Source organism: Patiria miniata, unplaced genomic scaffold (assembly GCF_015706575.1).
Source record: "Patiria miniata isolate m_02_andy unplaced genomic scaffold, ASM1570657v1 HiC_scaffold_3, whole genome shotgun sequence".
In the NCBI taxonomy this organism is placed as follows: domain Eukaryota; kingdom Metazoa; phylum Echinodermata; class Asteroidea; order Valvatida; family Asterinidae; genus Patiria; species Patiria miniata.
The window spans coordinates 14,258,878-14,275,756 of NW_024037069.1; the positions used below are offsets into that span (position 1 = coordinate 14,258,878).

Below are 16,879 nucleotides of genomic sequence, written 5' to 3' on the forward strand. Positions count from 1 at the left end.
AAAATAAAATTGCATTAGCAAAAAGAAGAATTGTGATGTACATGCGAATTACAGTCTCCCCCTAAAGAAGAAATTATAGAGTGACAAGGGTGCATTAGTTAATATAGTGTGAACGATTTTAGGATTTTATTGGCGCTCCCCATTGAAAGCTCCCCATTGAAAATATGGCATGAGCCCCCCCCCCCCCCACCTATTGATTTTCGGAGGCAACTGGTCTACATTTCAGCACGCCTCCCAGAAAAAAATCTGGATAAACCGTGCTAGCCCCCCCCCCCCCCCCCCCCCCAAATATTTGTTCTAGAACCGCGCCTGCTGAGCGCGTTCATATGCTTTCATACGTGTGTGTTTGAAATTGAGGGGCAGTGTTGTCTTCTGGGGCACATTTTTGAACGGCGAAAGTGGCACTTTTGTTGGCCTGGGAAAATGGGGGTGTGCCCCCCCCCCCCCCCCGGTTCTTGGCACAGACATATAAACGCATGTCTGTGGTTCTTGGTTCTTGGTCTTTTAGGAATACCGCCCCCTGTTGCCAGAATATTTCATAAGGCATGGTACCCAGACGTACATGTAGGCAACTTCCAAATACAAACTTGTTCAAAATTATTATATTCGTCTGGTAACGGTGAAGAAACGCAACGATCAGTCGAACCGTTTCTACGGAGTGGAAATGACGGGTATGAATTTGTGTTTATTGTCATTAATTGCTGATTAAACAATGACTGAATGAACTGTGTATTTCATAATTTGGAAACGGTGATGCTTTATTTAATAAAGGAAGTGCCGAGTTTATTGTCGTATCTGTGTTAGTTGAGATGTTTAACTGTGACTGAGTGACGCTGCGACAGCCTACTCTCATAGATCAAGAAGCCCGCAAAATTGCCTGCAGCACAAAACACTAATAAAGTACAAAAACGTCCATCAAAATGCAGCCATTTCACACAGAACCGCTGCACAGTTTGCCCCTATACTCCGTACTTTATCTCTTGACATACTCACGTATCTTGTGCGGAACTAACATAGGTGGATTCTGTCGGTTTTTATGCCAAAATGATGAAAAATATGCCCTTTCCGCATTGAGCCAACCTGACACTTGAAACGTGCACGCATTATGATCGGAGCGCGCCGCGGGGGGTACGGTACATGCACTTGTACGCATGCACATCATTTCGCTTGTACCGTACCCCCCGCGGCGCGCTCCGAGCGAACCGAAAATCATCGCTCGATCATATGCGTGCACGTTTCAAGTGTCAGGTTGGCTCAGTGCGGAAAGGGCATATTTTTCATCATTTTGGACTAAAAACCGACAGAATCCACCTATGTTAGTTCCGCACAAGATACGTGAGTATGTCAAGAGATAAAGTACGGAGTATAGGGGCAAACTGTGCAGCGGTTCTGTGTGAAATGGCTGCATTTTGATGGACGTTTTTGTACTTTATTAGTGTTTTGTGCTGCAGGCAATTTTGCGGGCTTCTTGATCTATGAGGCTCCGCTCACGCGGAGCCTCATAGTTCTAGGAGTAGCGACAGCCATGACAGTGTGAGTGGGGGTCAGACAAGTCGACCGTTGAGACAACTCGACTTGGGACAAGTCGACCGTTGAGACAACTCGACCGTTGAGACAACTCGACCGTATGTGCAATAAATGGAAAAGACAAGTCGACCGTTGAGACAAGTCGCCTCGCATGTTTTGGGCCTAGTTTTGGGGAAAGTACCAGGGATTTTGACGGCGGCTGATCGCCGTTTGGGAGTAATGACATACGAGTTTTTTTTGTTGCATATAACAGAGCCAATATAGCACAGCGTGATTGTCCGTGCACACCGTTCGTTTTTTCCGGGCCACGTGCGCGCATCCCCGGTCAACGTGGCCGTACCTTGCACGGTGGTAGCCCCACAAGTGTGGCCGTCGGTATGCTGCGCTGAACCTTTGGCCACACACCGTGGTACCGCGCGCTACTGAGGACGAAGTTTTCATAAAAATTCAGGGCAGTTTCTTACATTCTCAGTTTCTTACTTTCTTATGGTTGTATTCTATGATGTCTCACCTGTCACTTCTGGGATGCTTAGGTCTAATGATGTTCCATTTTCCGAGATATTCTTCAATCTTTCTGGAGCCCATATGCACTCGTGAAACGTCTGGTGGTGGCAGCCATTTTGAATGTGACAAGAGATGACCTCAAGCTGTGACGTCGCGTTTATGCAAATTGCTTGTCGAGCGCGCGAGGGCGCGAGTTGCAAATGCGACGGCTGTTTTCTGTGCCGTAGATCCTGAATAGAGATCGGTGCACGTGGCCCCCTGACGATAAATGCATGGTACAGGAAACAGCCGTCGCATTTGCAACTCGCGCCCTCGCGCGCTCGACAAGCAATTTGCATAAACGCGACGTCACAGCTTGAGGTCATCTCTTGTCACATTCAAAATGGCTGCCACCACCAGACGTTTCACGAGTGCATATGGGCTCCAGAAAGATTGAAGAATATCTCGGAAAATGGAACATCATTAGACCTAAGCATCCCAGAAGTGACAGGTGAGACATCATAGAATACAACCATAAGAAAGTAAGAAACTGAGAATGTAAGAAACTGCCCTGAATTTTTATGAAAACTTCGTCCTCAGTAGCGCGCGGTACCACGGTGTGTGGCCAAAGGTTCAGCGCAGCATACCGACGGCCACACTAGTGGGGCTAGCACGGTGGCATCGTTTTTGCCGGGCCTGTGCGCCCATTTGCCGGTCAACATGGTCAACGGGCCCGCGTACTGGGCCCGGCCCGGTCCTCGCGGCCAGGATGGGCGCACCAGCCCGACGCGACGGCCACCGGATCGGAGCGCCCTCTGTACATCGAGTACATCGAGCGAGGGCGCGAGTTGCAAATTTATGCGATGTCTGTTTCCTGTGCCGTAGATCCTGAATAGAGATCAGTGCACGTGGCCCCCAGACGATAAATGCATGGTACAGGAAACAGCCGTCACATTTGCAACTTGCGCCCTCGCTCGACAAGCAATTTGCATAAACGCGACGTCACAGCTTGAGGTCATCTCTTGTCACATTCAAAATGGCTGCCATCACCGGACGTTTCACGAGTGCATATGGGCTCCAGAAAGATTCAAGAATATCTCGGAAAATTGAACATCATTACACCTAAGCATCCCAGAAGTGATAGATGGGACATCGTAGAATACAACCATATGTAAGAAATTCCCTGCAGATTTTATGAAAACGTCCTCAGTAGTGCGCGGACCACGGTGTGTGGCCTTGGGTTCAGCGCAGCATACCGACGGCCACACTAGTGGGGCTAATCCACGTGTATTCATTTCCATTAAGTCGAGCAGTCTCAACGGTCGAGTTGTCCGGAGTCGAGTTGTCTCAACAGTCGACCTGTCTCAACGGTCGAGTTGCCTCAACGGTCGACTTGTCCCGAGTCGAGTTGTCTCAACGGTCGACTTGTCTGACATTCGTGTGAGTGCTAGCTCTACTGAGTGTGTAGACCCGTGAACGTGGTGTTGTACATGTATACAATGCCACGCGCTTCCCTCGGGTAAATACAAGCGAAAGCATTCTATCTTTTGATCCGCTACATATAACCATGTATAATTTTTCCCATAGGTGAATCACTTACTTGTTGGGCTTCCTTTATGCGTGTGTTGAATCTGTCATTGCCAAGAAAGTTGATGTAAAGTACGGCACAACTTGAACTTTGTCACAACGAATGTTTTCAAAATGATCAGAAAATCAAAGACGGGCATGACACTCTGGTACCCCGAGTTCCGCATACGCAAAACGGTAGGCAACTGGTAGGAGTATTACCAGTGGGTACCCAACTAACCGTCTTACATGTACATGGCAGGATGACCTTAATACCATGTAAAATTCTGCTAAATTCACTTCGAAGGTCTGCCAAATCACCCAGTACATGTATATATTGCTGTTTCATTGTGCAAGGGTTTGTTTTAAGGATGTTTAAAAAAATGAAGGTTTTTCAAACTAAATGTGCCATATTTGTCTAATCTTTTTCATTTTTCCTTCATCTTCATAATTCTGCCGAAAAAAAATATTCTGCTGATTTTCTGCACAACTCATTTTTGTATGCAAATATTCTGTCAAATGTAGCCGAAATTCGGCTAGAACGGTCACTCCATCTTAGTAACCGCGGATCACAATAGAGTGTTTTTACTACAGACTGAAGTGTGGCTATGTATATAAGCCACGTTCACGGGTCTATACTGAGTGGAGCGTTGAACTCAACTATATACGGTACCCTCCGTATAAACGATCCACCGATTTGGCATACTTTGGTGACAGGTACACGGTCGTCATGACGGTATGCATTTTGGCATGCCCTCGCGAGGACAAAAGGCCCAAAAAACTGATAAAGAGAATACAAATGAGAAAGACAGTAACCCTGGATAGATCCACACATTCATGACATTCCATAAGACCCCTTAAATTCTTCCAAACAACCGGTAGGCTAATTTAAAAAAAAGAACAAAATAGTCTGAACTTACCGCTCACAATTAAATGTGTCTGCCGAGTTATACAGTCCATTTCACTGACATGACTGATGCATAATTCATCGCACGCGTGTGTGACGTCACTATTAAAGAAAAACAAGTCGCGCTTAATCAATGACTGTTTCATGTACTGATATGTTTCCCGCGCCAAAAACCCACACTGTCAGATGGCGCGGGCACATATGACTACATGAAACAGTTGTTGAGTATAAAGCGCAACTTTACTTGTTTTTCTTCAATAGTGACGTCACACACACGCGCAATGAATTATGCATCAGTCATGTCAGTGAAATGGACTGTACAACTCGGCAGACACATTTAATTGTGAGCGGTAAGTTCAGACTATTTTGTTCTTTTTTCAAAATTAGCCTACCGGTTGTTTGGAAGAATTTAAGGGGTCTTATGGAATGTCATGAATGTGTGGATCTATCCAGGGTTACTGTCTTTCTCATTTGTATTCTCTTTATCAGTTTTTTGGGGCCTTTTGTCCTCGCGAGGGCATGCACAAAATGCATACCGTCATGACGACCGTTTACCTGTCACCAGAGTACATTGTATGCCAAATCGGTGGAGCGTTTATACGGAGGGTACCGTATAGTTACATGTAAGTTCAACGCTCCACTCAGTAGAGCTATGTGAGTGCATGACTCACAGTCACATTCACAACTTGAACTTTGAAGTTGAACTTGTCATGCTTGTCGCATCAAAACTTGACAATCTTGAGAAATCCTCATAATCATTAATTGTCATATTCCAACTAGAAAAGAATGTTGCAACCTGATGCCACTTTTTTCCATCATACGTTGTTTCAATACATGTTGGTCAGTCATTGCAAAAATGTTGAAAAACATTAATCTTGGAGTGGGACTGAGAAACATTCCCACTTTGTTTGAAAATGCTTTGAACGTGTTGAAAAATGCTCTCAACTCTCCATAGATTGTGTACAAAGCAAAGAAATGGCATCAGGATACTTAGCCCGACTGCATCTGGCCGTACAGTACTATCGCAAGCTCTGTAGTACGGCCAGACGCCCAATGCTCCCCTAAACACTGAACTCTGATGTAGCGATTTTGCTACCGATTTTGATCGAGATTATCTTCTCATTCAGGACCGAAATTTCCAAAGTTAAGGTTTCTAGTCGTAAAGGAACTCATACTAGTTTAGTCGGAAAAGGGGGGTATCGTGCACCCTCGGAAATCAATTTCTAATCAACGTCTCTAGGTCAGAAAAAATGCGTAGAAAACGATTTGCTTTGTTAAAAAATTCAAAAAATGTCCCACGTATTGTTTTTATGCAAATTAGTGCCGCCATTACCGAAAAATCTATTTTTAACTATATCTCAGCCAATATTGCAGATAACTGAACGAACTAGGTGTCTAAACCCATGTTTTCAAGGTCAGGGATCACAATAAAACTATTCTGGAAGTGACCACATGTGTCTGTGGCATAGGAATATGCAAATTAGTGCCGCTAATACCGGAAAATCATGTTTTTGGCATATCTCGGCCAATATTGCACATAACTACACCAGTAAGGTGTCTAAACCCATGTTTTGAGGGTCAAGTATCATTAGAAGACCAATCACGAAGTAACTATGTGTGTCTTTGGCATGAAAATATGTAAATTATAAAGTGTCGATTTATCAGATATTTGATTTTTAGCCAATATCTCGGCCAATATTGCACATAACTACACAAGTGAGGTGTCTAAACCCATGTTTTGAGGGTCAGGTATCATTAGAAGACCATTCACGAAGTAACTATGTGTGTCCTTGGCAGGTAAATATGTAAATTCTTAAGTGTCGATGTATTAGAAATGTGATTTTTAGCCAATATCTCAGCCAATATTGCAGCTAATGTTGACAGAAGGGTTTTTGATAAGCAGTAATGATCAAAGGTTGATTTTCAGCCATCATATTAAAAATAAACTGTAATATTGGCTGAAATTGAATATAATATTTGCTGAAAATCAAATTTTTGATAAACCGGCAATTTAGAATTTACATATTTTCATGCAAACCTCACACATAGTTACTTCGTGAATGGTCTTCTAATGATACCTGACCCTCGAAACATGGGTTTAGATACCTCACTTGTGTAGTTATGTTCAATATTGGCCGAGATATTGGCTAAAAATCAAATATCTGATAAACCGACACTTTATAATTTACATATTTTCATGCCAAAGACACACATAGATACTTCTTGAATGGTCTTCTAATGATACCTGACCCTCAAAACATGGGTTTAGACACCTTACTGGTGAAGTTATGTTCTATATTGGCCGAGATATGCCAAAAACATGATTTTCCGGTATTAGCGGCACTAATTTGCATATTCCTATGCCACAGACATATGTGGTCACTTCCAGAATAGTTTTATTGTGATCCCTGACCTTGAAAACATGGGTTTAGACACCTAGTTCGTTCAGTTACCTGCAATATTGGCTGAGATATAGTTAAAAATAGATTTTTCGGTAATGGCGGCACTAATTTGCATAAAAAACAATACCTGGGACATTTTTTTAATTTTTTAACATAGCAAATCGTTTTCTATGCATTTTTTCTGACCTAGAGACGTTGATTAGAAATTGATTTCCGAGGGTGCACGATACCCCCCTTTTCCGACTGAACTATACCTTTTTGAAAGAAACGTTCTTTTATCTAAAAATCTTCATCCATCTGCCCAAAAAATGAGTTTCAATCATCATCTGCCACGAATATCGTCCCGAAAATGTTCCTCCATGCGATTTCAAAATGGCGGCCGTGTTGTAATGTATGCATTATGCGGGCGCCGGGCGGGCTTGAGCAAGATTATGAATATGCATTATTCAGTTCATGACCTCATGTTTGTATGGCCAGCCGCCCCGCGTGCCTGGCAAACGTAATGAACTAAATTACTAAATGCATATTCATGATCTTGCCCAAGTGCGCCCGCATAATGCATACATTACAACGCGGCCGCCATTTTGAAATCGCATGGAGGAACATTTTCGGGACGATATTCGTTGGAGATGATGATTGAAAGTTGTTTTTTGGTCAGATGGATGAAGATTTTTAGATAAAAGAACGTTTTTTTTTCAAAAGGTATGAGTTCCTTTACGACTAGGAACCTTAACTTTGGAAATGTCTGTCCTGGATGAGAAGATAATCTCGATCAAAATCGGTAGCAAAATCGCTACATCAGAGTTCAGCATTTAGGGGAGCATTGGGCATCTGGCCGTACTACAGAGCTTGCGATAGTAGCCTACTGTACGGCCAGATGCAGTCGGGCTACAGGATACTATATAGTCATGATAGTATATTCTTTCCGCTGATTGTATAGTCACGGGCCTTTGGCCACTTTACTTTCCGTCAAATTAGAGTCAACAATACTGTTTTCCATCCAAAATGGACTTCTGCAAACAAAACTAAAACAGACTTCTCTTAATTCGGAAAGAATGTTGCAACATGATGCTTTTTTTTCTTCATATATCCATTGCAAAAATGATGATAAGACATGAATCTGGGACTGACAATGACTTAGAAACATTTCCAATTTGTTAAGAAATACTTAAAAATGTTCTTGACTCTCGAGCTTTCCATAGACTTTGTATACAACCGCTGAAGTGGCATCAGCCGTCAGGTTGCAACATTCTTTCCCTTCAATTCTAATGACCATTTTTTTGTTACTGAGGACAGATTCTGTTGGTAAAAATGTGATTTTGTTTCGCATTTATTAACAGTTGATGGTGATGGCCATCTTTATATCCATGTTTTGATTTGTCGTCATCATTGTATTATCCTGCAACTTCCCTCAAAAATAAAAAAATGTACCTTCTATACAACACTCTTGTTGGTTTTAAATGCCACAAGTTAGTTTGGTTTATAACACACCTCTTGCTTGTTCTTTATCCTGGTTGGCTAAAATGCGGTCACGTGTGATTCACCAATATAGACTAGTGTATGAAACTTGCTTCACCATGAACATGATGAACATGGTGAACTAGACGCGCGTCGAGACATCGCGCGCGCGTAATTTGCAGAGTATAGTGACTGATCGGGCACTTTACTCAACAATTTTTGACTGGAAACAGTGCCCTCTGACAAAACTCAATTCAAACTAACAATTTAATCTTGGGAAACTAAAAGCATTCCTTTAATTGTTGAATTGCTTACAGTTAAATTGCTTATGAGTTAATTGTTGAATTAAAACAGTTCAATAATAAAACCCTGATACTTTGAAAGGTTTCTTTTCTTATTTTATATTTTGGACAGAGGTGAGTTATACAACACATATTGACTGGCATAGTTCGATCCCTAGTGCAGGTCCATGTTCCCCTCGGGCCTGGGAGTGACCAGAAGAGGGTCCTATTTCCCTCGGCCTTTAGCCTCGGGATATAAACCTCTTCTGGTCACTCACAGTTCCTCGGGTTGCATAGACGTGCACTAGTGACCTCATTGGCAGTCTATATGTGTATAATACATGTAAGTCCAATAACCTAGAAGAGGATTTTTGTGCTCATATAGTAACAGGGCCCTTAACTACACAATTGCTAGTGGGGGTACCTAAACGTCTAGATATTGCAATATTTCCAGATGAATATCGGACTTTAGAGCACGTTCAATGGGTGGATTTATTTTCTTTAGAAAGACATACTACGTTTGTATATTAAAGGGAAAATACAACATTTGCAAACATCAAAAAATAAAACTACCAAATCATTTTGAAATACCTTGCTGGACTTTTAGTGAATGACAGTGTAAAGCATCCTGTAAAATCATGGCACCTGGTATACTGTCATTTTCAAGAAAAGTGGTATTTTTGTATCAATTTCCAACGCTGATCGGCCGATCAGCGTTGGAAAAAACTTTTTTTTTTTCAAATACTGGCCCCAGTTGACCATCGCACTTGTTCGCAATCAATTACACACCTATGAATGGGTACAAGCCAGCTAGACTGGTTCCCTGACCTTACAATTCCCCAATGTATGTAAACTGCTCTGTTTATTCTTAAATGGAGTCAGGGAACCAGACTACAGGAAAATGATTGTTTTTCTTGGTTTTTATAGCATTTTTGAACCCAAAACCCCAAAAAAGTCAGTGTAACTATATTTGCTATATATTTCCAACCCCCCAATTCCATCCATTTCTGAAAATTACAGCAAAAGCAAATGATGTATATTCCCTTTAATAGTCGAATATAAAACTTGACCAAGTTGCTAAAATGGCACAGGCATGATTGTGATGGACAGGACTCCCCTGATTGAACGTGTTTGTTAAGTAATGATTTATTTGATTACCTCCTCAAGAGATATATTGCCATTAGATCAACTCATCATCCCTGTATCAAATTCAAGGGTATATGAAGGTAAGGTAATGCAATTAATATGTGATTTACTGTTGTGTCATTCCAGACATTTGGACCCTTGCAATTTTGCCGACATAAATGCGCAGCGATGGCATCTGAAGTGGCTAGTGTGAGTCTGGAAGAAGACAACGGTGCAAGTGACAAGCCAACTGGTACACAGCAAACTCCATCATCCTCCGAGAGAGCAGATAATGTGGTTCCTATGGAAACAGATGAAGCAACTGAAGACAAAAGGCCAGAAACTGAGGTAAGCATTAACATTTCAGGAGTTGCCTGATTGCAAGTTATGCAAAAGTCCACGTGAAAGAAATAATAAGAATGAAAGGATTTACAGCATTCGCATTACTTAATATTTTTTTTTATCGTAACCTTGTTGTATTTACTATGCACTGTAACATTTTGAAATAACATGGCAGCAAATTTGATATTTACAATCACTGTCTTGTGTTTTTCTCCAATTTTTTTTTAGGATAAACCAAGCAGTGATGCCAACCAACTGACTGCTTCCAATGAGGACGAAGACTGGAGCAGAGCTCAGCAATGTTCGTCAGCTTTTGTCATTGAAGTATTTCAGTGTAAGCTGTGCTCCAGTTTCAACTCAACACGAAAGACGGCCATCACCAAGCATCTAAAGGTACATGTAGCTAGCATCACATCATACCTTGTTATGGCCCAACTATAGCAATGGTCCCAAGTGTAGTTGGGACAGTCCCAACTGTAGTTAGGACAGACCTTGCTGTAGTTGGGACAGTCCTGGTTGTAGTTGGAACAGTCCTTGCTGCAGTTGGGACAGCCCTTGCTGTAGTTGGGACAGTCCTTGCTGTAGTTGGGACAGTCCTTGCTGTAGTTGGGACAGTTCTAACCGTAGTTGGGACATTCTTTGCAGTAGTTGGGACAGTTCTAACCGTAGTTGGGACAGTCCTTGCAGTAGTTGGGACAGTTCTAACTGTAGTTGGGACAGTCCTTACTGTAGTTGGGACAGTTCTAACTGTAGTTGGGACAGTTCTAACTGTAGTTGGGACAGTCCTTACTGTAGTTGGGACAGTCTTTGCTGTAGTTGGGACAGTCCTTACTGTAGTTGGGACAGTTCTAACCGTAGTTGGGACATTCCTTGCAGTAGTTGGGACAGTTCTAACCGTAGTTGGGACATTCTTTGCAGTAGTTGGGACAGTTCTAACCGTAGTTGGGACAGTCCTTGCAGTAGTTGGGACAGTTCTAACTGTAGTTGGGACAGTCCTTACTGTAGTTGGGACAGTTATAACTGTAGTTGGGACAGTTCTAACTGTAGTTGGGACAGTTCTTACTGTAGTTGGGACAGTCCTTACTGTAGTTGGGACAGTCCTTAGTGTAGTTGGGACAGTTCTAACTGTAGTTGGGACAGTCCTTACTGTAGTTGGGACAGTCTTTGCTGTAGTTGGGACAGTCCTTACTGTAGTTGGGACAGTTCTAACTGTAGTTGGGACAGTCCTTACTGTAGTTGGGACAGTCTTTGCTGTAGTTGGGACAGTCCTTGCAGTAGTTGGGACAGTTCTAACTGTAATTGGGACAGTCCTTACTGTACTTGGGACAGTCCTTGCTGTAGTTGGGACAGTCCTAACCATAAATGGGACAGTCCTTACTGTAGTTGGGACAGTCCTAATCAGTCCCCATTATACTAAAGTTGGGTCGATGCTGTGTTTGGGGCAATTTTTGGGAATTACAATTCAGTACTAATTCAGATTGATACATGTTAAGTTTGCTTTCGGATTAATCTTGAAAATACTAATAATGTAATATGACAATTTTTTTGAAAGAAAATTCTATGAAGGATTGATACTACATGTTTGTCAATTCTTCCAATTCAGGTTTCTAGCTTTACGTAGCTTAATCAGGTTTCTGGTAGAAGGAATTCAAATTTACACTTCCTATATCTTTGTGTATAAAAAGAAATGTTGGCATTTTGTTTGACTCTCTCATGCCTATCTTTCTCATTTGCCAAATAAGGACAAGCATGCTAGAGAATGGGAGACTCTCAAAGGTGCAGACAACCCGTCCTCCCTTGCCACAAGCAGCAAGGAGAATTCTTTGACTCAAGGTGACTTGGAGGAGATGTTGGAGAGAGAACTGACGAGGAGGAACCAAGGAAAGGCTGATGTCACTCCTACTGCAACCCCACAGCAGGTACAGAACTTATTCATCTGAAGAAAGTGGACACTTACTCTTGCAGACCGTAGAAAATCCACAAGAAAATTTGGAGGATGGTTCTAGCAATTCTTTCAACTAATTTTGATGCTCTGAAGTTGTGACGTAGGACATATATTCTGGTACAAATGTCACTGCTTTTGTCATGTAATCGATAATGCCTCTGCCTTAGACTCCTAAAGTTGATGTCTTACCCATCTCAATAGATTTCACAAGTATCGAATTGTTTATCAGGAAGACAAACATTTCTTAGCCCCAATACCTTGGTCCTTAAACAACTACATGAGCCAGAAATAAGTTGTATATTATTAAAAGGTCATTTTGGAAGTTTATAATTTGGTTCATTCAAAAGTTAACCATCTTGTTATCTATTTCCTATTACAGAGTACCGTCATTGCTGTTCCAGTACAGCAAGCAGTGTGTAGGGGCCCACAGAAGATCACTGGTGCAGTGCCTGTTGGAAACAACGCCGTCTTCTTACCATTTGTCTCTGTGCAGCCCAACCTCCAACCAAAATTAGTCAGAGTGCCTATGCAGTCAACCTCTAGAAGAAGACCAGGCCGTCCAAAATCTCTGTTGCCAAAAGTGGTCAGGATTGAAAGCTTGCAATCCAAAGTAACCCCCCAAGGAGCTTCTGTCCAAAGTAAACAAAGCCAGGCAGCTCCACCTGTGCCTAGCCAGATTTCATTGAGACCGGGGCTCAGACAAAGTGCAAATCGCAAACCCAAAGAATTTAAGGACTTTGTGGTACTCTCTCCTGGGAAGCGAAACTTGGCGTCTGGGGACAAATCCAATGGTGATGATAGTGATGATGATTTTGATGTTGAGGAGGAGACAGATGAGGATTTAGCAGAAGATGCACATGAAGTAGACAAGCAGAGCGATAAGAAGGTTCAAGAGTCGGAGAAGGAACTTGAGGATAGACCTAAGGAGTCCCAGCAGAGCCAGGCAGTTTCCCCTTTGAAGGAGCAAAATGTTGTCAAGAAGAAGTTCCAGTGTCCAGATTGCTTAATGCGATTTGCATCAACAGAAAGCTTGAAACGCCATAAAGACTTGAAGAGGTGCATCGGGATACCAATTACCGGCAAGGAGTTCCCCTGTCCAGACTGTAAGTATGTCGGCACTGCTGTGACCAGTCTAAAAGTACACATGCAGAGTCACAAGCAACGACGACAAAAGAAATACGGCTGTGTGCATTGCAAGAAGGGCTTCACATCCATCAAGGGAGTAAAGGTACACAGACGCAACAACTGCTGTCCGGCCTTGAAACAGAAGAAACCCAAGGGGCCCCGGATGTATCCCTGTGAGCTGTGTGGCAGACAGTGCAAAGAGAAGAGGGGACTGACAGAGCATATGGCATCCCACAGCGAAATCCGCCAACACAAGTGTGACTTCTGCAAAAAGGGGTTCAAGACTTCTGGAGCGCTGCGCCGGCACCGCAAGAAACATCAAGACCGATTCTTCTACTGTGACCTGTGCAAATTCAAGAGCAGGTGGCGGTCAAGCTTGAAGACTCACTTTGAAGCTCATCATGCTGAAGATACCAGAGAGTGGCTGCAGTGTCCTCAGTGTCCACACCAGACCAAGAACAAGTACTACCTGAAGCGTCACATCGAGTCACACACCGACACTCGCATGTTCATCTGTGAAGTCTGTGGCAAAGACTACAAGACCCAGGTCATCCTTAATTGTCATCGGGAGACTCACCAAAATGGTGTGTACCCTTGCGAGAAATGTGACTACGTCGGCAAGACCAAGATGCAACTGTACTCCCATCAACTTGTTCACATTCCTCGGGACAAGATGACTTTCAAGTGTGATCAATGCAATTGGGTAGGGAAACGTAAGAGTGAATTGAGCATCCACTACCGCAAACACTCCGCCTTGAAACTCTACCAGTGCGGGGCGTGTGGGAAATCCTACAAGCACAAGCATGCGCTGACTCGACACATGAATGAAAAGCACTTTGGGAAGGCCTTAGACCTGAGCACACTGGAGGTGCATGAAATAAGTCCACACACTGGGGAGAACACGGTACTCCACACAGTGCAAGACATGATAGATAGGGCACAGATGGGGTTAAAGGTCACCCATGAAGGTCAATCCCTGAGTGGAATTCCGGCGATAGTTCAGGCAGCGCAGCAGTACCAGCTGATGCAGGGATCTGAGATGGTTGAAGAGGTCGAAGCTGATCATGCCGACCAAATGATCACGCATCAGAACCCAAACGTTGCGGTGACCTTTGAAATCACAACATCTGGTGGTGTTCATCGGAGAAGCCATGTGCAAACAGCACAATAAACTCTCAAAGACTGGTATCGCAAGAACAGTACAAAAAGAGATCCTAACGAACTTCAGTCATGAACAGTTTTTGATTGTAATTTGGTCCATGGAACACACTTTTGAACTAGTAAACATGCCATTGCATTTGTGTAATCTGCTGGCATTGGGTGTACATGTGTATTGTCCATCCCAGATGAACGGGTGTCATGTTCAATGAGTGAACATTTCAGGTAAGGATGGTGAATTTTGTTCCGAGAATGAAAAAAAATGGGGCACTTTCCAAACCCTGTCTTTATTCCTTGCTTTGGCTCTATCTTCTTTAAAATCCTTGAGAAACCTGTAGAACTAAATGGTATAGAAATATTGAGTGGCTCAGAGTGGAATGGGAGGAATATTATTGCATGGTAAAATCTGGACTGTTCTATTTCAGGAGGCGAAAGCTGAGTGAAATGAACAAGTCCAGAGTTTACCAAGCGATAATATTCCTCCCATTTCACAATCAATATTTGTTTTTGATATAACTGACAAATAGATCCTTGCCATTTGATTTACACTAAAAATTAACTTCTATTTCAGTACAAAATAGGTGGAAAATGTATTTCTTTCTTCCAAACCACCCCTTCAAGAAATGGTTGAACTCAACTCTGTAGCTACTGGCTCTTGGGAACAATCATGATAATCTGTGCTATGCGCACTGCTCAATGCGCACACCAGCATGCATTTGCACACAAATACTGCACCATGGAACCAGGATCCTAACTGTTGAATAGTATTATAATATGGAATTTTGCATCGGGGTGATATAAATCAAATGTTGAATAGTAAATCCCATTTACCATGGGCCAATGGGACTTTTGAGCCCCGGTGTGAATGGGAGCATTAATATGAATGTCGCGTGATTCAAGTTTCACCAATTAAATCACAAGGATCTGTATGTCAGTTATATAAAAGTTCTTGTTACACCCAATTTTATAAAATATGATGTTCCTATAGCAGAAAAACACTATTAAACCGAGGAACCAGATGTACTGAACACTTTAATCTCAGCTGGGGGGGGGGGGGGGGGGGGGGAGGGGATCTTATAAGTTACAATTTTTTTCAAAAAATCTTGCCCAACATTTTTTGAAGCAGAAAAAAATTGGTTTTTTTTAGGGGGGAGGGTGGACTTACACCCCTATTATACTACTCGAAAATAGGTCACATACACATCACCAAGGTCAAATTGTGGGACTTAAAAAAAAAAGACAACCTCTGGAGGGGGGGGGGGGCCCTTGGTTGCACCACTGTTTAATCCGGAGATGATGGTGGCTTATTGAAAAACTCTAAAGACTCCAGCATGGTTCAGCTCATCACCCATTCGATTACAAGAACATCGTACATGTGCCTTTCATATTGAGTCATCCTGTTACTTAATATGGTCGTAAGGGATTTTTAATTGGGGTTTTTAATGGCTTTGGAGCAAAAGCGACTTATGGAGTGTCAACAAAAATAAACAATTGAAAACTCTTGCATTTTGGGGGACACTTGATTTAGGAAAATAATCGTTTCAAGATGCATGTATAAATTGTTCATATTTTGAATTTTGTACAAACTAATGAATTGAGAGGAGCAACTGAATGATTGGACAATCACAAGTTAAGTACTTTTTATTTCCTTTTTCTCATTGTTTAGTTCAAGATATGCTACATGAAATGTTAATTACATTGGTTTCAAATTTATTCAGTTGAAAAATGTTGTATATACTGTTTACAGGAGTGGGTAATTGTATGGTCACATAGAAATCTACAGGTACATGTACATTGGTAATTTTTAATTTCATGCTTATTGGTTAAAAGTTAGCTATTATGAAATATAAGGGTGATATAAAATAAACTGAAATTGGTGTTGGAGACAGTTGATTGACTGATACCTTATACATGTATATAACACATCCACAGACAGTGCAAACTGTGCACACCAAAAAGAAATCTACTTTAGAATATTTGATTCCTTAATTCAAGAAATATGTTTTTTTTTGGCTTTTCTGCATAGTTGCGGAAAAGCCTTTTTCTTGGTTCTCATATTTTTCTTTCCTCTTTTTTTCGTCGCTTAAATCTCATAGACTTTGTACACGTTTTTTCTCAGTGCCACTTTTGGCACAAATCTTTGTCATACATCATTCAAAGTTACCACAGGCATAGCCCCTATAGCAAAGTTGTATGCCGAAGAGTGACGTCATCACAAATGTGCATATTTTAAAGTCCTATATCTGCAAAACTGCAAGTCTGATTGGGTTGAAACTCGGTATGTAGATAGGCCGGGATGTGTTATATGTAAAAATTGAGGTAACGTCATCATGACGTCATCGTGCGATTTTATATAATTTTTTGAATTTTTGGACCTTTAAGCCATATCTCACGAACGCAACATGCAAAATTCAAAATTCTATTTGTAGTTTGTTTGTTAGGTAAAAGGTATTTGAACAAAATTTGAAAAACGTGTGACGTCATGATGGCGTCATCAAAAATGCAATTTTTGAAAACACATAAGGGAAAGTCAGATCGTCATGAAACTTGGTGGATAGCT

The 16,879-nt window shown here is 42.0% G+C and overlaps 1 protein-coding gene across 1 annotated transcript; it reads left to right on the forward strand.

Annotated features, from left to right (window-relative positions):
- Window positions 1-533: 533 nt before the first annotated feature.
- LOC119737825 (PR domain zinc finger protein 5-like) lies at window positions 534-14,482 on the forward strand. The gene is made up of 5 exons (XM_038212442.1): window positions 534-671; window positions 9,897-10,097; window positions 10,320-10,484; window positions 11,834-12,010; window positions 12,416-14,482. The coding sequence occupies exons 2-5, from the start codon at window positions 9,939-9,941 to the stop codon at window positions 14,330-14,332; spliced, it is 2,418 nt and encodes an 805-aa protein (XP_038068370.1). The 5' UTR covers window positions 534-671; window positions 9,897-9,938; the 3' UTR covers window positions 14,333-14,482.
- The last annotated feature ends 2,397 nt before the right edge of the window (window positions 14,483-16,879 follow it).